We start from the raw sequence: 24,419 nt of genomic DNA, 5'->3' as shown, positions 1-24,419 counted from the left end.
CTTTAGTAAAAAAAACCCCTCTCTAACCACCGGCGCATGCGTGCGTGTTCTCATTAGGGAGGTAACGGGATTAGGTTGCAGTGCTGTGGATCAAGGAGGCGGAAGAAAACAGGATAAGGGATGATGACATCAGAAAGCTGAAGGCAATAACTATAGTCTGTGTTTTTTCTTCGTGCAGACGCTGATTGCTAGTCTTGCTTGTGTTGCTGCCGAGCAACGAGTAACAAGCATTACACATTTCCTGCTAATGGCAAGAAGCCCAAAAACAAGCAAGCCGCGAGTTTAAAACAAACCAAACCGCTAGTTAAAAAAAAAAAAAAAAGCTTGACTCCATGTCAGCGGGCGGAGCTGCAGGCGGCCTTGGCCCCCTCCCCTTCCTCTGGGTGGAGTTCAACATTCCCCAAATCCCCACATTGTATTGGGGGGAGTGAAGGGACGGTAGGTTTGCTTGCTTTGTTTTGAGTGAATGGCAATGACGGCTGCGAGGGGGAGTGGAAACAGAGATTAACCAAATTGGCTTCCTTGCTTACAGCTAGATATGCTCACTTCCACTCCAGTCTATTGCGCCTCTTTGTTTAACCTTCTAAAAGATTTGTGCAGCGCTGGGAAATGGCTGCTGATCGCTGCATACTGTAAGCAGTAGCGGCCGTGAAAAGCGCTCCTTCTGTCACTAAACCTTATTTTAAGCTTGAGAACGCGTTGCCCGCCCGATCCGCTAAGTTACGCCCCCTGTGACGTAATGTACCGTCGCACGGAGGATCGCAACTTTTAAGGAGGACAAGATTGGTAAGGAAATAGGAGGATCCCGGGAGAATAATCCTCAGCGTTAACAGCTGTCTTCTTCTAAAAACATTTATTTTTGGAGGATATATGTAAAACGACTGGGCAAAGAAAAAAATGAACTTTCAAAGGTTTTTAAATCGAATTCGGGTGGATCCGGAGGATCCCGCTGTATCCGTTTTTTACCCTTTGCTGGGAGTGAAACCCGGCTTAGTCTGCGAGGGAGAGGAGGAGAGGAAAGGAAAGGGGGTGGGGGCGAGGCCTTTAAATGGGCCGGCACTGCACTGTCTGTTCTCTGTTGTAGGGAAGGAGCCTGAGTTGCTGGCACAGGTTCGGCAAGGCTTGTGTTCAGTAGGGGGTTCTTTATCGCTTCCCTGGTGTAGGTATAGCTGTGGGAGGGGGAGGTGTGGGTACGGCTGGGCCACCGCGTTGGGATAGATACCCTGAGCCTACCTTGCTTTATACCGAACTGAGGTGAAGCTCTCGCTTCCCTTCTTTCTCTGCTTCTCCGAGGAGGTCTGTGCACTAGAAACCGCGGTGGCTTGCAGCGTGATTTTAGTCCTAGCTTCAATAGATATTGACATATTGCTGTTGTAGTTCAAGTTGGTCGGGAAACAGGAGGATTTCTTTTAATTGAAAACTAAAACTTAATGGCCCATGTTTGATGGTGTTGTTCATTGACACTCTTTGTTTTGGGCTAAAACTCCCTGGTCAGGATGCTTAGCTGTTTGATACGACATTCTCTTTCTCCCCCTTAAGGCCCGTTCTTTGCTTTATCAATGATTACCCATTCCTCATCAACCACCAAGGGGCTTTTATAGCTTTTTGGACTTGTATGTTTTTAATTGTATAACTAGTTGTATCCCAACACATTTTTTTAAAACTAAAATTTGAATTGCATGTCTTGAAAGTATTACTGTGTTGGAACACCTTCTGCCACCAATAAACTGGTGATGGTTTTCTGCCCTTCATTATCAAATTGATGGTGTTTTAATAGGCTAAGTTAAAATTATGCGTTCATTTTTCCCTTGATCAACATAGGGAAAGAAATAACTGTTTTGTAATTGCTGTCTTTTTTTTTTTTCTACAATGGTAACAGTTAATGGGAATATTGATCAATTAAATATTGATTCTTTAGTACATTGCAAGGTCTTGTAATTCTCCCCTTACTTAATTGTTGTTTTTGATGGGCATACTCTTCTTCTTTGTAGATCATTAGAAAAGTTACATAAACTCTTCTGGACAGGAAGCACCTTACCTTGTAAGTATACTTGTCTTATATAATACTGTACAGTTTCAGCATACATGTGTATGGAGGTTCCAGTAAGCTCAAGAGGTCCAGTGTATAGTGTGAGATGGAGCTTTGCAGTAAGCTCAAAAGGTTCAGTGTATAGTGTTAGAAGGGCAATCTATTGTGACCTCAGCAGGGTGAAATCAGTCTAAAGAGAGTAGTAAGACTTATTAAAAAAATATAAATAGGTAAGTCATTGTTTTAAATAGTCTCTCTTCTTCCCCCCGCCCCCCCCCCCCCAAAAGGAAAGAAATCACCTTAGTACATTTCTTGGTGGTGGTTTTTTTTTTTCCTTTTATGAGCTGATGTTTGCACAGGAAGCATTTTATGTTTTCTTTTGTTTTCTGTAACATGCTGTCAATAGTAGGGGGAAGATAAGTATTTGATAGTGTCTGTTCTAAGACCTGGGGCTCAGTTGAACCCCTTTGTTCAGTCCACATATTCCTTTGACTAGCTTCTCTAGAGAGTACTCCAATAAACATGCCCAACACTCTGCTAGGTTTTTAAATGTCTTTATTGGCAAACAATTCTCCTAATGTCCAATAGACAGACCAACAAGATCCTGTTTCAAGGCTGCGTCAGGGACGGTCCTATAAATAATCACATTCTCATAAACTATACAAAACCAATATTTACACTTTAAAAATATACAATTTAAAACTTATTCAGCGTGCTCACTTATGAGAGTTGGGGCACCACATGGTTCAAAGTTTTGAGTGTTGTGGTGTCAGAAAAACAGGATAGCTTTGCCTGAGGTGGCCCCAACAGACTGCCAAAGAAAATATGGGAGGATTAAAGAAATGTAGGAAAGCTTAACATGGTGGGGGTGTGGGAGATGACGTGTTTGTAGTCAAATGTGAGACCAGCTGGACAGTGTAATTTGTTGAGACGTTGGCTATATTGTCAAAAGAGATTCTCCACTTGCCCGGTATGTTAAATGCTGGGTAAAGCAACAATCTTGTCTCTCACATTGAAGACCTGCCAAAATGGGGTCCTTACTTGAAAAATGGTGAAGATCATTATGTTTGGGTCAAAATGATAGTGACACTATAACATCACTTATTCCCCCTTGGTGCCTTGTAAAGTGTTTTATAACTCACTTGTGGGCAATATCTTCTCACTCAGTCTGGACTTTAAGAAGAGCGTGTTAACTCTCAGAAACTAGTAGAGAGATATATTTTTAGTTCAATAAAATCAGGTATTGCCTAAAAAAAAAATTCTATACAGTCAAGTGAGCTACCATAACACTATTTACCTAAGATTAATTGTCGGCATGAACAGTCTAATTTTCATTTCTCACTTTCTTACTAAAATTGGCGCAAATCCCTTAAATAATAGAGAAAATCAAACAAGAACTTCCAAATTATTATTTTGTTGGCCTGACAGTTTCCTCCTAGGGCTTCCATGTCAATACAAACCAGAGCAGGGATTCAGTGCTTTGAGCTAATGTAAATAAGACATTTAACTTTCAACAATTTTTTATTGATGACATTCTAATAAAACAAACACCTTTACAAGCAGCAAAATAGTCACATCAGATATATCAATCATAGTCATGTGCATACAGTCATCATCAATATTTTCCATATATATATACCATTTATCCCTATCCCCCCACTAATCCCCCCCTCGTTATACCCCCCACTCATATCGAATCGGCTTTACTGCTACTTTCCTCCAGGAGTCTGAACTTGGAAAGTCCCCGTAGGATCCGATCGTTTCTCAGCCGATTGATTTACAGATAATCAAGACAAACATTTCCAACATTGCATGCTAAAACAGTAGGCATATCTATGCAAACCCAGCAATTGCCGAATGATAAGTACAACCTGCAACCTTTTAACCATTGTACCCCCTTACCGTATCCCTATCCTCCCCTCTATTCCATCCCGCGCTTCCCCGCAGTACCTTCGCGATAGTAAGAGTTATGGCCAATAGGGGGAAAATGGGCAGCCCACAGGTACCTGCTGTTATGAAGCTCTGCTAACAGTTTGTTCTATATCTCCGCCTGCCCTCCCTCTCTTCCTTGGCCTCGTATAAGAGATCGTGAGAGCACACTTTGAGTTCTTATTATCTCTACATTATAATATTCCTTTTGGTAGCCCATCGCAATCTCTCTCCCCCCCCCCCCCACCGTACCCCTTGAATATTACCTCCCCCCCCTCCCCTCCATTCATTGTAAATAAGACATTTAAACTCATCTTTGCTAGTTGAAAGTTCTGTTTATATAGGAGGCCATCCAACAGAAGGCACGCAAAGCATGATACTGCAGTTTTAGTTAGTGTGCCTTTTTATATGTATTAACAAAAGGTACATCTGTGACATTAAAGCAGTGACTATAACAGTTACATCTTATGAACTCCAAAGATTTGGCACAACTCAAGTACTATGGCAAACATAAACTGTAAGGGACAGATCAGCCTCCATGTACCCTGACATAGGAGTGAAGTTCATTACTGTCATGACATGCAGGAAAAACATCTTCCACAAACAGTACTTGTGACCTGGCTTGGCCACTGTTTGGAAAACAGGATACTGGGCTAGATGGACCATTGGTCAGACCCAGTATGGTTACTCTTATGTTCAGTAAAAGATGAAACCACAAGAATGGAAGAAGTCAACCACAATCTTCAGGATGATCAAAAAAAGTTTATTAATCCAATGCTGATAAAACTGAACCCAACATGGGCTGTGTTTCAGCACCTGAAGCCTTCATCAGGGGTCTGTGTGAGCCAGCAGAATTTTCATAAATATGGATAAAGTATCGAACCCCTGATGAAGGCTTCAGGTGTTGAAACACAGCCCATGTTGGGTTCAGTTTTGTCAGCATTGGATTAATAAAATATCGGCTTTTCTAGTGCTGCCATTTTTTTGCTGGCTGACTCGCAGTTCTGAGCTTTTATAAAAATGGATACTTTATATATGAAAAGTATGCTGGCTCATGCTCACAAGGACCCCTAACAAAGGCTTCAGATGCTGAAACCGGCCTGTTGGGTTCAGTTTTGTCAGCATTGGATTAATAAATTACTTTCTATGATCATCCTGAAGATTGTGGTTTGCTTCTTCCACTCTTGTGGTTTCACAATGCACAAACCTAACCCATTTGGAGATATTGTTCTCAAGAGAAAAAAAATACTTCTATAAGTAGCAAAACTGCCAAATATAGGAGACTTAATGGTTCTTATGATGATCTTGATACAAAATTCTATGTTTTAAATAAGCATTTGTAATCTGGATGTTTTTCTGCATTTGTTTTTGTGTGCCTAATATTTTGTATTTGCCCAACACAGGGATGTTACCCCTCTTCCCACATGTGCTAGTAATCTAGTTGCTTTATAGAAGTTAACTAATTTATGGCTGTATGAGTACAGATGTGTTAAAACTTGCTTGTTGCTGCAGTCTCTCTTGAGCCTTTCCATATTTTAGACATTTTTATGTTCGACCATTTAGGTCTTTTTCTGCCAAAACAGCCTCCTTTTTAGTGGGAGCTGTGTTAGAGAGATCTAATAGAAATTCACTCAGCGGGCAAAGAAGTTAAGAGAATCTTCAACAAGGTACAAAAATCCCTTTGCCTTTTGTAGAATAACTGGGGACTTGGATTTGTTCTCTGAAGGAAAGTAAATGAAGAGCGCACTTGTTTGGCTAATCTGATTAGTACCTTGTAAACTAAACAAAATATATCGGTTGGTAATTCATGTGGAGAAATGAGTACTTTAGGATTAAACATTTGAGGTAATATCCTTCAATAAACAAAAGTAGGGTAGCTCTTAAAATCTGCTGAGATTAGGGTATATTACTAGCTTGGCTGTAATAAGGTTTAAAATCCTGTACAGGAAAAAATTCACCTGTTTTTTTTTTTTTTTTTTTTTTCACTCTTTCACAACACACAGATGTAGTTTACCTCAGAACTGGCTCTGAAAGCATTGCAGAGCTGTGAAAAGAGTTCTGTGTATGAAGCATCGGAAAGACCTATTTTAGTAGTTAAGGTGTGGGGTTTTGTGTCCCCCCCCCCCCCCCCACCCCAAGAAAAAAAAAATTTGTGTTTTTTTAATTTGCTAAGCAGCAAGGTATAACTTTGTATATGTGACCAAAATGTTATTGGGTATGATATTGTGGTAAATTCAGCATTATATGGCAGGCATTAAGATGCAGTGTTTGTAGATAATTAAAAAGAAAAAAATCTTTTGTTTGGACTTTAGTTTGTACTTTGTTCCCTCTCTTTTGTTATATATAACTAATTCTCATAGGTCAGTATTTACTCTCGGTCCTTGAGAGCTGCCAACAGGTCAGCTTTTTTTCTTTTCCCACCTGGCTTTCCTCAGTGAATGCATACTGACCGCCATTGTACAGGGCATGCCCTAAACCTTGACCTATTGGTGGCCCTTGGATACTGAGGGTGAATACCACTGCTACAGTTGGTGCCTATAATAGATGTGTACTCTTTTTGGACTCAAATATGGTTGGTACCTGAAAGATTTGGGTAACTTGTTTTAGTGGGCACAAAGAGTAGCTTTTACTCTAAAAGCTAGAGAACAATAAGAAACAAAAGTCTTCAAAGGGCTAGATTACAAAGTAACTTCTGAAAACAATTCCTTCATAGAAAGTGTAGTTGTGTGGAACAGCCACCTAAAGGAGGTGCAGGGTGCAAAATATAGAAACAGAATTGAGGAAAGCATGAGATGAGCACAAAGAATCTTCAGTTGTAAGGTTAAAGCAGAGGTTCAGTATTGTGGTATTTCAGGAATGGGCAAACAAGGTGGTCCTTTTGATATTTAATTTGCTGTCTTAGGTATTTAGACACTTGTTCTATAAAATGAAATTAGCTTAGAACCATTAGAAAGTTCTTTATTCCTGAACACTTCAGATAAATGGTTCAAACCATAATATTGTCTCTTCTGGATTATTGAAATCTGCTATATTTGTTGTCTTGATTCACTCCAAAAAGGATTGCAAATTGCTTGGAATACGGCTGCCAGACTAGCATGTAATTAAAAAAAAAAAAAAAAAAAGTTGGTAGGCTACCCTATTATAGATCATTGTATTGGTGGTGGCTGGTCCAGGCTTGAGTTCAGTTCAACCTTTGCCCATTGTTCTGTAGGATCCTTGCAGGTTTAGCCCCTACATATGATGATGCTATGCTACCCCCTCCCATTGGGTGGAATTTTACATGTGTGAGACTTGACTTTACCTTCCATCAGTAGAAGGGACTTTAGGTGGGGGGGGGGGGGTTCCTTTTTTTTTTTTTTTTTTTTTTTGCACCTGTGTCATAGGTAATGATGCAGTAACTATTTTTATCACATGACCTAGTCCTTGGAGTGGCCTAATGGTTAGTGCAGCCGGTTGTGGACATGGGGAATTGGGTTGAGATCCTGGGGAACCCTCCATTGCCCCAGTACAACAGTAGTACAATGTACTTAGATTGTAGTCCACTAGGGACAGACCCAGTACCTGTAAAATAAACTGTAAACTGCTTAGGTCTATGCAGTATATAAATACTTAAATGAATGACAAATAGAAAATCGGCCATCTTACTGCTATGGTAAAAATGGCCTTAGTGTGCAAAAAGAACCCACCTAAGGGCACACTAAGGCTACTTTATACCATATATTAATAAAAGGACCCCTTAAATACATTGGTCATAATTCTCATATCAAGTGGCGTTTATATTGGAGTAACCTTCTACAGAATCACATGTAAACATAATTATATGTAGTTTAGTTTCTTATTACAAAAATTAATGCTGTTTACAAAGTGGTGCTACCAGTTAGCGGTGTGCTGAATGCAAAGAAGCCCATTCAGTTGCCATGGGTGGCTTCCCATTCAGTGCATGCTAATTGGTAGCACCACAAAGGAGCCCTATGTGTTAATTCTGGAAATCACCAGCTTTTTATAATCTACACTGAACTTTGAAGGATAGTAGCAGAATGTAAATGTTACGTTGCATTTTCTTTCTTAAAACACAATTTTTTGAAACGGTGAGGGTCATGGTTTCCACCCCATCAAACATAACTAGTTCTAAATATTGTACAGTTGAGCACATCTCTGGGGGGGCACCCCCCACCCCCCCCCCCCGCCCGCTTGCCTTGTGAGCAGCGATAAAGATAGCAGCGTAGTGCTTGTGCTTGGACCAATCCCTAATAACACTTTTCACTATCGGGTTTTTATGTTTTAAATTTTGCTCATGAACTTCTGTGATTCAACCCCATATCATGGCCTGATCAAAACTGGGAAAGAATGAGTCATCTGGGCCACAATATCTACATTTTTTTTTTTTTTTGCAACCACATCCAAAGCGGTTTATCTGGGGCAACGGAGGGTTAAGTGTCCCAAACCAGAACCACCTTCGCTGGGGGAAACGCAATCTGACGGGGGAAAAAGTCTCATTACAAACTCTCTTCCAAGAACTATTACAGGGTTAGAGGAGTGGCCTAGTGGTTAGAGCACTGGTGTTGATATCCAGAGGTGGCCAGTTCAAATTCTGCTGCTGATGCTCCTTATGATCTTGGGCAAGTCACTTAACCCTCCATTGCCTCAGTACAAAAAATTGTGAGCCCTCCAGGGACGGGGAAATAACCAGTGTATCTGAATGTAACACCTTCAGCTACTACTGAAAAAGGTGTGATCAAAATGATACCTTAATGATATCTTCAATATCGAGCAACAACTTGGCAATCTCACTGCTAGAAACTCGACTACACTCATAAGAATAACTATTGGCCATGCTGCGGCTTAACAAATCCCTCTATTTTCTCAAAGGAGAAACTAAAGGCCTCAACAATTGACCCAGAAGAAGTAATGTTAAAATTGTGGGGCTCCCAGAAGGTATGGAGGGCCCTAATATCTTGTTTCTGGAAAGCTGGTTCGAGGTCGTAAGCACTCCAAGGACTGGCTGACGGGGTTTAAGGGGGGGGGGGGGGGGGAGTTGTATGGTTTTGTACTGTGTTTCCATCAGTGTTCACCTGCTATAATCAATAAAAAGATTATTAAAGAATCTTGTTCTAGGAAAAGTTCACGCATGTTTGAACTAAAACGTGAACATCCTGTGCCCTCATTCAGTGCTCCAATTGCTAAAGACCCCAGAGTGATTGTCAAAAACATTACATTATCATCATGCTTTTCAAATTCTGCAGATCATTAAAACCAAATATCCATTAAAGTTTGAAGGTATCCTCTTCATTGCTGTCCTGCACAGGAGAACAGTTCAAAGGCATAAACAATTTCTCGCCAAGTGAATGGTTGAAGCGCATTGATGCCAAATTTGTTGTTTTTCCATGCTACCATAAAAGTAACTTTCCATTATGTAGCTTCCCACTATTCCAGAACCTGTGGGATAGTTGTATCCATCAACCAGCAGGTGGGGATGAGGAGCTGGACTGGATACCAACAGGTGGATGGACAAACTTTTCAGCCTCTGGTTCTGAGTGATTTGCTCCTGATCCCCAGTTGAGCTTTGTGGGTGGTTTGAGTCTGCAGTCATATCTGGAGGTCTTCAGATCCCTGTCTCTGGTGCCCCACAGATTCCCTCCCTTCGTCTCTCCCCATTTCCTGTGGAACTCTTTTCCAGCCCAGCAATTAAAAACAACCCCTCCCCCCCCCCCCCAAAAAAAAACAAAACAAAACTGGAGAGTGTGAGAGATACAGTAGCTGTCCTTAGCCTTTTGTTTTTTTTTTTTAACATTTGTACCCCGCGCTTTCCCACTCATGGCAGGCTCAATGCGGCTCTCATGTGTAGTAAGACTTTTGGAGATTAAGCTTGGGGGGAGGGGGGGAGCAGCCAGCCATGCTAAATCCAAGTAAAGTTTGAATCTGAACCTCTTAGAGGGCTGCAGGAGAGGGATCCTGACTTGCACACATGCTGTGCTTTGTGACAGTTGGGCTGAATGGCAACTCCCATGGAGGCAGTTAAGCAGTGTTCTGCTGTGGGACCCAGCAGTCTGCATCTGGGTGTTGCAGTGCATGCAAGCCAGGAATCCTGAATGGTCATTGGCAGCACATCTTAGGATTCTGCGTAGCATCCAAATATGCCGGGGTTTTCGGACTCTCCAGCAGGGCTAGTGTGTGTTTGATGCAGGAGAATACAAGAACGGATGCCATTTTGTTGGGGCCGACTGGCAGTGAGGAGCAAGGAGCAGCTTCTGTCAGATCATGTGCAGAGCATAGCTGCCATTTTACACCCTCTTGGCTCAACGGAGTAGCTGCATTGGGATCTTTTTCTCTACAGTTTACATTGCTCTTACAGCAAGCCTATTTATTGAAGCAGGAACAGTCGGAGTTGCTTTAAAGTGCTTCGTTTTTTTTGCCTTGCTGCCCCTCCAGTTCCTAAGATTTTGTTTAGACCTCCAGGAGTGGGCAGATGAAGCTCTGTTTCTCCCTCTTTATCTGATGTGGCCTTGGTCTACTCAGAGGAGCCATTGTTGAGGGAGCTGTTGGCGGAGGGAGATCTGAAAATACTGAGAAGTTTGTTTCATAAAGAAGAGCTTAGTACTGTCTTCTGAGGGACTGACAGTGCATTCCATCTTTGTTGATCATGAGTGGGCTTAGAGGTCCTAAGGCCTTCCCGATGCATCTAGACATTCAGGACCTGATTTTCAGCAGAATGGGTCCTCCTTCAGGTTATATGGTCCAAGGACATCACTATATCTGCTTCTATGAATCTATTTTCTACCTCATCTCCCTTATTTGGAGCCTTGTCAGATCTTTGAAGTGTGGTTTTATCTACTAATGATCTTTGGTCATGCAGTCGTAGCTCAGATACCCTTAAACATGTTCTATTTGAATGTGGTAATGTTAGTTCTTTCTGGTTATTCATTTGGTCAAAATCATCTGGAAAAATACCATTTTGAAGACCGCTTTCTGATGAAGATGCATCTTATCTATTGCTTTTGGAAATTAATAATCCAACCATGAAAGATACCAACACCTCAATTTATCTATGGTGGAATAGTCTACTTCTAGTTAAATATAAATACATTGGTAATACAGTATATCTGAAGTGTATTCACAGCTGTAAATGGGTCAAATTAGATGAATACCTTTTCTAAAAATGCAAACAAGAATTGACTTGTTGTTTGTATAGCGCTTACCAGATGCAAGCAGTGCTGAACACCTGACACAGAGAGACAGTCCCTGCTCAATAGAGCTTACAATCTAAAAATACAGACAGACAAGACAATTAAGGGTGAGGAAAGTACTGAGTGAAAAGGAACAAGGATAGGGGAATTGAGTAGTAGTTAGGAGCCAACAGCAGTGGTGAAAACATAATCTACACAACATAGTAGATGACTGCAGAAAAAGACTGCACGGTCCATCCAGGTGGGTTTTCAGCATAGATTTGAAAACTGGTAGAGATGGAGCTAGGCTCAGGAAGTCCATTCCAGGCATAAGGTGCCGCAAGGGAAAAGGAACGAAGCCTGGAATTAGCAGTGGAGGAGAAGGGGGACGACAAGAGATTTGTCCAGCGAGCGGAGATTACGGGGAGGAATGTAGGGAGAGATATGAGAGGAGAGGTAATGGGGGGGCTGCAGAATGGATGCATTTAAAGGTCAGTAAGAGAAATTTGAACTGTACGTGGAAGCGGACAGGGAGCCAGTGAAGTGACTTGAGGAGTGGGCTAGTGTGGGTAAAACTATTTTGGCAGAAAATAAGTCGTGCTGCAGAATTTTGGACAGACTGGAGAGGAGAGAGATGGTTGAGCGGAAGACCAGTGAAAAGCAAATTGCAATAATCCAAGCGAGAGGTGACAAGGGTTTGGATTTCTGGTAGCATATTCAGAGAGGAAGGGGTGAATTTTGCTAGTGTTGTAGATAAAGAAGCGACAGGTTTTGGCCGTCTGCTGGATGTTAGCGGAAAAGGAGAGGGAGGAATCAAAGAGGACTCCTTGGTTGCGAGCAGATGAGATGTTTCAGCACTACTCATATGGTTTTTACTTTTGTAATTGCCTGCAAATTTTCTTCATGATAGCTCTGATTTTGCTGAAATCCTATTACTGTTTCTGTACGGTTTTAAAATCAGTAAACTTGTATTTTTCTGAAAAAATTGTGCATGTCTGCTGTCTGGCCTTTTCAGCATGCCTTTTGAGCTTTCTATACAGCGTCTCGGATGTGTTTTTATAGCAAGTAGAAAAGTGGGCAGCATTGTGCAGCAGTTATGAAAGTCTTTTTGTAGTAATGTGGCTGATTGATGAATGACTCCTGTTTCTGGATAGGAACTTAAAAATGCTTTTGTACAAGTTTCAAAAGGTGCTCTGTTTTCCCTGAAAGGGGAGAAAGCAGTACCAGGTCAATAGGAAGTGTGGTTTTCATCACTCATGAATATACAAAAGTTGGTCATGTGAGCCCCAAAAGTGTTAGACAGTTTTGAGGGGCTTGAGGAGGAGACAATGAGAGCAGTCAGGGCTGGGATAGGACTTGCTGTAAACTGCTATATTACGTGAGGAAGCAATATATCAACTTTATATTGTTTTTTTAAAATATGCAATAAGATGCTGTTGCTTCTGTGTTCTTTAGTGCCATTACTTTTGTGAACACTAACATATGCTTGTGTAGCTTCTGGGCTGCTTCTGTTTAAAGCAGGAATTTTACCTCCCCCCCCCCCCCCCCCCCCCCTTAGTCAAAGTTTCTTACTCCCCTGGTCATGTAAAACAAGTTGAGGCCCAGATATACGAAACTTACCTACTGGTTCTAGCTGGTTCAGTGAGACATGCGTAGAGGGGGCTCTGTGGGCTCATTCCTATCACAGTAGCAGCCAATGAGAATTGCATTCAGTTATTTTAAAGAGCTAATTACTACTCATACGTGCATTCTGAGTGATGCACAAAGGACTGCCCACCTTCAGAATGAAACTTTTTTGGGTGGTCAGGAGCTGTCATAATTATTGCCATACTGGGACAGACTGAAGGTCCATCAAGCCCAGTATCCTGTTTCCAACAGTGGCCAATCCAGGTCCCAAATACCTGGCAAGATCCCAAAAAAGCACAAAACATTTTATACTGCTTATCCCAGAAATAGTGAATTTTTCCCCAAGTTCCATTAATAATGGTCTATGGACTTTTTCCTTTAGGAAGCTGTCCAACCCTTTTTTAAACTCCGCTAAGCTAACCACCATTTTACCACATTCTCTGGCAACGAATTCCAGAGTTTAATTACACATTGAGTGAAGAAACATTTTCTCCGATTAGTTTTAAATTTACTACTTAGTAGGTTCATCGCATGCCCTCTAGTCCTATTATTTTTGGAAAACGTAAACAAGACGCGTCCCATCTACCCATTCAACTCCACTCATTATTTTATAGGCCTCTATCATATCTCTCCCTCAGCTGCCTTTTCTCCAAGCTGAAGAGCCCTAGCCGCTTTAGCCTTTCCTCATAGGGAAGTTGTCCCATCCCGTTTAATCATTTTCATCGCCCTTCTCTGCACCTTTTCTAATTCCACTTTATCTTTTTTGAGATGCGGCGACCAGAATTGAACACAAAATTTGAGGTGTGGTTGCACCATGGAGCGACACAAAGGCATTGTATCATCCTCATTTTTGTTTTCCATTCCTTTCCTAATACTGAATATTCTATTTGCTTTCTTAGCCACAGCAGCACACTGAGCAGAAGGTTTCAACTTATCAACGACGACACCTAGATCCCTTTCTTGGTCTGTGACTCCTAATGTGGAACCTTGCATGACGTAGCTATAATTCGGGTTCCTCTTTCCCACATGCATCATTTTGCACTTGCTCACATTAAACATTTGCCATTTAGACACCCTGTCTTGTAAGGTCCTCCTGTCATTTTTTCACAATCCTCCCGTGATTTAATGACTTTGAATAACTGTGTCATCAGCAAATTTAATTACCTCACTAGTTACGTCTATCTCTAGGCCATTTATAAATTGTTAAAAAGCAGCGGTCCCAGCACAGACCCCTGGGGAACCCCACTAACTGCTCTTCTCCATTGAGAATACTGACCATTTAACCCTACTCTCTATTTTCTATCTTTTAACCAGTTTTTAATCCACAATAGGACACTACCTCCTATCCAATACTCTCTCCAATTTCGTCTGGAGTTTTTCATGAGGTACTTTGTCAAACACCTTCTGAAAATCCAGATACACGATATCAACCGACTCACCTTTATTCACATATTTGTTCACACCTTCAAAGAAAAGTAATAGATTGGCGAGGCAAGATTTCCCTTCACTAAATCTATGTTGACTTTGTCTCAATCCATGCTCTTGAATATGCTCTGCAATTTTGGAATATTTGACTTTGTGAAAAGCTGCTTTGCTCACTTGGTGGGGGCTACTGTTGGTGATTTAGCTTTGGTTCTAATGCTGAATTCACCAAGAACTTGATGGCCTTTTTTTTTTTTTTTTAGTTTAATTTCTTTTTATTGATTTTTGATACAGATACAATCAAGAGCTCACAACATAACAAGTAACATTTTACAAAGGCAATACTGGAGCTCACATGTAAGAAGCAGCAATGTACACCCAGAATCAAATTAAGTGAAAACAAGAGAGAGGGAAGGGGGGGGGGGGGGGCTGGAGGATACAAATCAAAGTATAAAGCATGCATATGCCAAAAAATACATCAAATTTAGTACTTGATGCCTTTTTAATGAATTGGGAGTTAAATCGCAACCAATGTATGATTTGAAATGGACCCCTTTATTTTTTCTATTCTTTACAAAATGCTATTTCAAATGCAAACTAGTGGCATAAAAGATCAGTTCAGGTATTTTTTCACAACTGTTTAAAATATCAGTCAAAAGCCACCTGTTAACTGCAAGGGGACTCATCCCGTCTTAAAAAAAAAAAAAGCCACTATGCTTTGGGGCAGGTACACTAAGCAGTCTCAATGAATGTGCAGTTTTAACTGTTCATTTGTATTCCAGAGTTGTGTAATGTGGCTTTTTAAAAATTAAAAAAAAAAAAAAAAAAAAAATTTTTAAAGTTCAGTTTTGCATTTGGTTGCACCGTGGAGCACCAAAGCCTTTCCTGTGGTGGTGCTCATTGCTGCTGAGAGTTCTTAGCATGGCTCATAATAGTAATTCTGACACTAATCTTCCTTGTCTCGGCTCTGTTTTGAAGCATACCTTCAGGATAGCCACTGAATCAGTTTATGCAAATTTCTCATGCTTATATCTAATGGAAATCCTGAAAATAGGACTATAATAGGTGTGCCCCCAGTAACAGGGTTGAGCATCAAAGAAGAAATGTCTCCTATTTTTTGCGATAAAAACAGTATTTCCTTTTCATATCATATGATGTGACTTATGAGCCTTCTCTTCTGCAGAGCAATCATGTTTGAAATTAAGAAGATCTGCTGTATTGGAGCTGGATATGTTGGTGGGCCAACCTGTAGTGTTATTGCACAGATGTGCCCCCATATTAGAGTGACCGTTGTTGATGTAAATGAAGCTAGAATCAATGCATGGAATTCTGATACACTTCCTATTTATGAGGTAAGGTGTGTTTGTGGGTTTTATTTTCTGCTTCTAGTTTACCACTTGTTCTATTATGGTGCTTTATTTTTCCTAGAATAAAAAGTTGCCAATGCTTAAGCAGTACTTACCCAGTGACCTATCCTTAAAACCAGCCCTGCTCCTCAAATAGCCAGAGCCTAAGAAAAGGCAGCAGTGCAAAATTACATTAGACCTTACAATGCAGATCTTAATGGAAAAAACAGGCTGGATTGCTAAAGACGTGCTGTAGTTGAAACGCTGTGCAATGTGTTCCAATAATTACCTGAGACCCTGAAGAAGCAGCGAAACGCTGGCCAACGTCGGCTCAGGGTAACAAAGCAGGGAACAGCGCAGCATGGAGCAGCAATAAATAGAACGCCAAGCAATAAGCTAAGTGTATTGTTCTAGAAATTGAGCATGTTCTAGAAATTAACACGCTATTTTCAAAAAAATTCTTTATTTCAAAAAATAATTGTCAACAGTATCTATTATATAATTGTGGTCCACTAAGAATCCCTGTGGCTGCATATACGGGGTTTTTGCCTATGATGAAGAGAAGACTAGTTGGTCTGTTTCAGCTCCGACAGATGGATATTTAATCTGGGAGCTCTTTGAGGCTTTTCCCCATTACTACATGAAACAGCACCATGGAATCTTTTTGTGGATAGAAATTCCATGTGTGAAGGGAAAGAGTAGGTCTATACTGCTGTCCACCAGTACAGAAGAAACAGATAACAAATGTTTATAGAAATTAGGAAAGCTGGCAAATTGGGCAACATCATAATAATGGGTGACTTCAAATTTGAATATTGACTGGATAAATTCTACATCAGGGAGTGCTAGGGAGGTAAAATTCTTAGATGTAATAAATGACTGCTTCTTGGAGCAATTGGTCCAAGAATTGATAATTTTACATCTAGTCCTTAGTGGAATGCAGGGCCCAAGAGGAAACTCTGTTAGATCCACTGGGAAACGGTGAGCATAACATGACAAAATTTTGAGCTGATATCTGGAGTTTCTACTGTAGCAGCGTTCAGTTTTCGAAAGGGTGAACCGACAAAATGAGGTAAATGATTAAAAGGAAGCTGAAAGGGTAGGCTGCAAAGGTTAGGACTTTAAATCAGGCGTGGACATTGTTTAAAAATACCATCTTGGAGCCCAGACAGATGTATTCCATGTATTAACTTGAGGTGAAAGAGCTGAAATCGGTGAATCTAGAAGACGTACTGAGCCAAATTGACAAGTTAGTGATAAAATCACCTGGACCGGATGGCATACATCCTTGGGTACTGAAAACTCAAATATGAAATTGCTGATCTGTAAACTATTAAAATCATCTGTAGTACTTGATGGAGGGTGGCCAATGTAATGCCGATTTGTAGAGTTCCTGGGATGATCCAGCAAGCCTGACTTCAGTGCTGAGGAAAATAGTGGAATCTATTATAGAATAAAACTATGGAACACATAGACAAACAGTTAGTACATAAGTACATAAGTAGTGCCATACTGGGAAAGACCAAAGGTCCATCTAGCCCAGCATCCTGTCACCGACAGTGGCCAATCCAGGTCAAGGGCACCTGGCACGCTCCCCAAACGTAAAAACATTCCAGACAAGTTATACCTAAAAATGCGGAATTTTTCCAAGTCCATTTAATAGCGGTCTATGGACTTGTCCTTTAGGAATCTATCTAACCCCTTTTTAAACTCCGTCAAGCTAACCGCCCGTACCACGTTCTCCGGCAACGAATTCCAGAGTCTAATTACACGTTGGGTGAAGAAAAATTTTCTCCGATTCGTTTTAAATTTACCACACTGTAGCTTCAACTCATGCCCTCTAGTCCTATTATTTTTGGATAGCGTGAACAGTCGCTTCACATCCACCCGATCCATTCCACTCATTATTTTATACACTTCTATCATATCTCCCCTCAGCCGTCTCTTCTCCAAGCTGAAAAGCCCTAGCCTTCTCAGCCTCTCTTCATAGGAAAGTCGTCCCATCCCCATTATCATTTTCGTCGCCCTTCGCTGTACCTTTTCCAATTCTACTATATCTTTTTTGAGATACGGAGACCAGTACTGAACACAATACTCCAGGTGCGGTCGCACCATGGAGCGATACAACGGCATTATAACATCCGCACACCTGGACTCCATACCCTTCCTAATAACACCCAACATTCTATTTGCTTTCCTAGCCGCAGCAGCACACTGAGCAGAAGGTTTCAGCGTATCATCGACGACGACACCCAGATCCCTTTCTTGATCCGTAACTCCTAACGCGGAACCTTGCAAGACGTAGCTATAATTCGGGTTCCTCTTACCCACATGCATCACTTTGCACTTGTCAACATTGAACTTCATCTGCCACTTGCACGCCCATTCTCCCAGTCTCGCAAGGTCCTCCTGTAATCGTTCACATTCCTCCTGCGACTTGACGACCCTGAATAATTTTGTGTCATCGGCGAATTTAATTACCTCACTAGTTATTCCCATCTCTAGGTCATTTATAAATACATTAAAAAGCAACGGACCCAGCACAGACCCCTGCGGGGTTCAGCCAAAGGAAGTCTTTCCTCACCAATATGCTTCATTTCTTTGAAGGCGTAAATAAACATGTGGATAAAGGTGAGCCAGTTGATGCAACGTTATCTAGATTTTCAGAATGCTTTTGACAAAGTTCCTCATGAAAGACTCCTGAGAAAATTAGTCATGGGATAGGAGGCAGTTTCTGTATATTAGGAATTGGTTATTGGACAGAAAACAGAGGGTAGGGTTAAATGGCCATTTTTCTCAATGCAGGAGGGTGAATAGTGAAGTGCTTCAGGGATTTGTACTGGGACTGGTGCTATTTTAACACTTTATAAATTATCTGGAAAATGGAACGGCACATGAAGTGTTTAAATGTGCAGATGAGACAAAACTATTCAGAGTTGTCAAAATAATGCGGATTGTAAAAAAATTGCAGGAAAACCTTAGGAAATTGGAAGACTGGGCATCCAAAAGGCAGATGAAATTTAATGTGGACAAATGCAAAATGATGCACACTAGGAAGAAGAATCCGAATCGGTTACCTGATGCTAGGGTCCACCTTGGCGGTCAGCACCCAAGAAAAAGATGTAGGTGTCATTGTAGACAATATGCTGAAATCTTCTGCCTACTGTACTGTGGCAGCTAGGAATTAGGAAAGGGATGCAAAATAAGACCAAGAATATTATAATGCCTCTTATCGCTCCATGGTGCGACCTCACCTTGAGTATTGCTTTCAGTTCTGGTTACCATATCGCAGAGATATAGTGGAATTAGAAAAGGTTCAAAGAAGAGCAACCAAAATGATAAAGGGGATGGAACTCCTCCTCCTATGAGGGAAAGTCTAAAGAGGTTAGGGCTCTTCAGCTTGGAAAAGACAGCTGAGGGGGATATGATTTAAGGTCTACAAAATCCTGAGTTGTGTAGAATGGGTAGAAGTGAATCAACTTTTCACTCTTTCAAAAAAAAAAAATACAAAGACCAGTTGACACGATAAAATTACATGGAAATGAGGTCACGTGACGTCATGAACAGGAGCGGTTGCTGAGCCTTCCCGCTCCTGCCGGCTTGCCCGTTCAACCCTCAAAATCAGGTGAATAATTTGACAGCGAACCCCCCAATTTTGCAATTCCGAAATCGGAAATCAAGACGCAACAGCAGAACGATTCAAACTTTAATTATGGCAGCAAAAAACGTCCGTAGCGCCAAAGACAAAACACGAGGCAGCGAAGACAAAATGGCGGCCCCGCCAAGTCCGCCCGTGCACACGGTGAGCTCAGCATGGGTGGCAGAGGTGGTAGCGGAGGTGACCAGCGCCATGGAGCCGCTGTTAGATAGGCGACTGGGACCGATTGACAACAAATTAGATCTAGTCCAGGGAAACCTGGAGCAACTAAATAAAGATTTGGCGGAGTTCCAACAGCGCCAGGGGGCCTTGGAGGAAAAAGTCTCACGAATGGAGGTGGAAAATGTGAAGCTTAAAAACCAACTAGAGACTTATGAAGAGAAGCTAGAGGATCTTGAAAATAGATCCCGTAGAAACAACCTGAGATTCGTGGGGCTACCAGAAGCGTTGGAATCTACTAATCTGAGAGCTTTTCTGGAAACCTGGCTTTTAAAACAGCTGCAATTACCAACAGACTTGGGAACCCTCCGTGTGGAGAGAGCACATCGGGTGGGTCCCAGACATCCAGATACTGTGAAATCCCGAGTGGTGATCTGTCGACTATTAAACTTTGCACACAAAGAGGCTATATTGCAGGCACTAAGAAAAGATCAAGAACTGCGCTACGAAAACAAGAAAATTTTATGTTTTCAGGATTATTCAGCAGCAGTTGTGATGCAGCGGAGGAAGTTTTCCCCGATCTGCACGAAGTTATATGAAAAGAAGATCCGTTTTGCCCTGCAATACCCGGCGAAGCTGCGGGTCACCTACCAAACGGAGACAACAATTTATACCTCAGTGGAAAAGGCGCAGGCCTTCCTGAGATCCATTGAAGAGCGTTAACTGTAAAACGAACATGGGAGGTTGAATCAGACAAAAAAGTCAAAGTCAATGCTGAAGTCTTAGTAAGCATGGATTACAAATCATTAAGCTTAAACTCTGAAGATTATTAACAAGTTCAGTGCTGGATTTATTGGCTAGCTGCGAGAAACTAATTGGAGACAAAACAGCTGAATAGGCGAGAAGCCTTGCTGAGGTGCAGTGGGGATTTATTTTGTGTAAGCTGTTCGAGATCGTCAGAGACCACATACTGGGTTGAGCTGCTGGTTTTCTAAAAACTCTAATGAAGAAGGTTCAACCCAGCACCTTGTTGAAGAAAAGAGAAGGTTTGAAGGGTGAAACTGTTGTTGAATTTGAATATAAAAATGTTAATATGCAGAGAGTTTGAAGCACCTATAATTCATTTTCTGTTGTTGTAATAGAGAGGGGGGGAAGGAGTTTACAAGAGGGTGGGGGGTAAGGGACGTTATACGTGATGACCCCATTTTGGGGTTGGGGGAATTACCAAAGGGGATTGGGGTTAGTTAGGGGGGGGGGAGAATATGAGGGTGGGGGGGTTGGGGGGGGGGGGGGGGAGGAACTGAGACCTGGAGGACGTGCAATGTAGATATAAGGAAGGGAAGTATACGTGACAATACGGAAACAGAAGGGGGGCGGAGGCTGGGACGCTCCCCTTTAAAGCAAGAATGGTATAATCTGCAAGGAATGATATCAAATAGAAGTAAGGTCCTTTGAAGGTTGTTACATGGAATGTAGGAGGGATTTCATCCCCGGTTAAACGTTCCAAAATTCTACAGCATTTACAACGACATAAAGTAGATATAGCATTATTACAAGAAACACACTTGTCAAATGAAGAACACAAGAAACTGCGTACTTGGTGGGTGGGGGAGTGCACTTCTGCGGCGGCACAAGGGAAGAAAGGAGGGGTTGCCATCTTGTTTAGAAAAGGGATAATAGATAAATTGGATGTTAGATACACTGACCCAGGGGGGAGGTTTTTGATTGTTGAGGCTTCCATAGACCGCCAAACAGTGTTGTTTGGGAATATATATGCCCCAAATCAATACAGTAGGAAATTTTACAAAATGATTATGGAGACGCTGTTACAACAAAGCCCTCTACCCATAATACTAGGGGGGGATTTTAATACAGTAATGGACCCTCTGATGGATAGTACTGGGCCTAGAGGTTATACTCCTGGGCAGGAGAATCGGGGGCTGCCTAATCTCTGTCGACAGATGGGGCTGGTGGACGTTTGGCGGACTCTCGATCCGCAAGGGAGAGACTACACTCATTTATCTAGAGTGCATGGTACACAGGCGCGCATCGACTACTTGTTGATTTCGGAACAGTTGTTTGGCTCAGTGTCCAATGCAATAATAGGGGCCACTGTAATCTCAGACCATGCATGGGTGGAAATGAGATGGTTGCCAAAGCAGAGACAGGGAGGAAGCAATAGATGGACATTCCCTGTAGAGCTATACCGAGACCCAGTTTTTAAGGCCTCTATGCTTCGCAGCTGGAACGATTACAAGAGACATAATGAGCCGTACGTGGAACGCCCAATTCTTTACTGGGAAACGGCTAAGGCAGTGTTTAGGGGGGAAATAATAAGTTATACGGCCCATAAACGTAAAGCGAGACTCCAGGAAATCTTACGATTGAGTCAATTAGTGTGTAAGGCGAGGAGGAGATATGGCCGACAACCCTCTTTAGAGAGTAAACAACAATTACTCTCCTTGCAAACAGCGTTGAACGAACTCCTTCACCAAAAAGCTGTGAAGGCACAGAATTATTATAAATACCAACTCTATAAGCACGGCAATAAAGTGGGGCGGATAATGGCGCGACTAATTGCGGCGAAGCAAGGGAAAACTAGGATAATAACCATGAAAAATGAGCAGAATAGACGAATTACCACAGATCAGGGAATTAGTGACATTTTTTACAATTACTATAGTAAGTTGTATGAGAGCCCACAGGATGAAGGTCTGTCGGGAGACTCATATTTGGAGCAGTTAAACTTACCACGGCTAACTATGCAAGATGAGCAGAAACTTAGTGATCTAATCACAACAGAGGAGGTGTTCTTGGCCATTAATCAAAGCCAATTACTCAAAGCACCTGGAGTGGACGGCTATAGAGCGGAATTTTACAAACTTATGGGGGAAGAGATAGCAGAGCCCCTAACATCGATGTTTAATACTTTAATAGAACAAGAGCAAGTGCCCCCCAACTTAAATACCGCATGTATCATTGTAATTTCTAAGAAAGGGAAGGACCCAGAACTGGCAGCATCGTATCGGCCGATTTCGCTCTTAAATTTTGAGATTAAGTTACTAGCTAAAATCATGGCAAACAGATTAGCAAAAATTCTACCTAAATTGATACATGAATCTCAAGCAGGATTCGTGAAGGGTCGTACAATTGCTAAAAATGTCCGCAAAGTTCTGGCCTCTTTAGAGACTAGCAGCAGAGGGAATAAAAAGTCCCTATTAAGCTTTGACGCGGAAAAAGCTTTTGATCGGGTTCGCTGGGACTTTCTATACGCGGTTCTTCGGAAATACGGATTTTCGGGCAGATTTCTTTCAGGGATAAAAGCACTTTACTCGCACCCGAGAGCCCGAGTCTCGGTTAATGGGCTTGTAACATCAGACTTCGCCATGGGAAGGGGAACGCGGCAGGGCTGTCCTCTATCGCCTCTTTTGTTCGTACTAACGTTAGATCCTCTATTGAGAGATATAATGGAGCAACCGGAAATAGAAGGCATAAAGATAGGGAGGGAGATGTTTAAGGTGGCCGCCTTCGCCGACGATATTTTGGTTCATCTGACGAATCCGCAGGACTCGTTGGAAGCGCTGCTGGAAATCTTTTCAGAGTATGGAGATTATGCGGGGTTTCGATTGAACCGTGAAAAATCGGAAGCCCTGGCCTCCTCGGGGGAGATATGGAGAGATTGGAGGGGTGAATTTCCGCTGAGAAAGGCGCAGAATGCTTTTACATACTTGGGATTCTTATTACCTATGGACACTTCACGTTTATATGATCTAAATGTCTCCTGGTTGCTGAGGGAGACCAGGAATGTGTTACAGGGCTGGATGGATTTGCCACTATCGCTGATGGGTAGAATTAATTTAATAAAGATGGTTCTTTTCCCTAGTTGGCTTTATGTTCTACAAGCGATACCAATTTGGATACGTCGGAAAGACTTGCAAAGCTTTTATGCACTAGCATCTAAGTTTTGTTGGAAGGGTAAGAAGCCACGAGTCCGATTTCCCTACTTAATCGGTAACTGGAGACAGGGGGGGGTGGGAATGCCGGACTTAGCATTATACAATCAGGCATGCCAATTACGTCACTTAGGGGATTGGTTTTTAAAACTGCAGCGATACACCCCTACTACACTAGAGACAGCATACCTAGCTCCTTGTCAACTTTTCTCATTGCTACACCATAAAATAAGTAGTATACCAGAGGGAGTGCGCAGAAGCGTGTTGGTGCGTCCGCTGAGAGAGGCGTGGAAAAAGCTCGTACGCCAACTTGGGGGAGACCCGGCAGCATCAGACCAGCTTACAATATGTGGGAACTGTGAGTTTTTACCTGGGATGTCAAGCCGGCACTTCGTAGACTGGGCGAGACGGGGACTAATATGCTTAGCTGATCTGCTAGATGGAGATGGGCAGCCCCGCTCAACCAGGGACTTGTTGAGCAAGGTGGGAGACTCTTGGGGTAACAGATTTGCGATAAAACAGATACAACATTATGTGGCGTCACTGCCAGAGACTGCTTTGACCGGGCGAGTGGGAGATAAACTAAGAGATTTTTTTCAATCACTGGGCGAGGGAGAAATTTCTGTCTCCCTGCTTTGTAAAGCACTAACTAGATGGCAACCCCCGAGAGATTATGAGCCGTTGAAACAAGCATGGGAAAGAGAATTGAATTTTGAATTAGTGTCTTGGGAAGTGCCGAGGGTAGTGGCGCGCATACCCCTGTTGGTAACAGATGCTCGTTTGAGAGAATGTGCATACCGATGTATCCACAGAGGGTATGTGACAACTTCACAACTTGCTCACATGGGAGGCGGGCGCAGCCCAAATTGTATTAAATGTGGAAAGAGTCCAGGCACATTCCTACATATGTTTTGGAGTTGCACTCGAGTGAAAAGGTTCTGGACTCAGGTTTGGGGCTTTTGGGAAGGAAGATTGGGTATTAAAACCAGAAAGACAGTTGAACAAGTAATCTTAGACCTCCCCGATGCTTTTCGAGGACAGAATCGTTTTGAAGTATTACTGATTCGTAAGATGTGCTTACTGGCAAGAAAATGTATATTACAATATTGGACGGTTAAAGACCCACCAGCATAT

The 24,419-nt window shown here is 42.1% G+C and overlaps 1 protein-coding gene across 4 annotated transcripts in view; it reads left to right on the top strand.

Moving 5' to 3' along the window:
- The first annotated feature begins 415 nt into the window (after positions 1–415).
- Positions 416–24,419, top strand: part of UGDH (UDP-glucose 6-dehydrogenase) — a 77,258-nt gene continuing 53,254 nt past the window's right edge. The window contains exons 1-3 of one of the 4 annotated variants that reach the window (XM_030191312.1): positions 416–438; positions 1,992–2,041; positions 15,353–15,521. In XM_030191312.1, coding sequence (XP_030047172.1) covers positions 15,360–15,521 — 162 coding nt within the window. In that variant the 5' untranslated portion in view covers positions 416–438; positions 1,992–2,041; positions 15,353–15,359. Of the gene's footprint in view, positions 439–892; positions 912–1,057; positions 1,160–1,991; positions 2,042–15,352; positions 15,522–24,419 lie in introns of those variants that run through there. The other 3 variants (XM_030191313.1, XM_030191310.1, XM_030191311.1) reach the window with 3 other exon arrangements.

The sequence above is a fragment of the Microcaecilia unicolor genome, chromosome 2, assembly GCF_901765095.1.
Source record: "Microcaecilia unicolor chromosome 2, aMicUni1.1, whole genome shotgun sequence".
NCBI classification, from domain to species: domain Eukaryota; kingdom Metazoa; phylum Chordata; class Amphibia; order Gymnophiona; family Siphonopidae; genus Microcaecilia; species Microcaecilia unicolor.
Note: the sequence above shows the minus strand (reverse complement) of the source record. Positions and strands in the feature narration are given on the sequence as shown.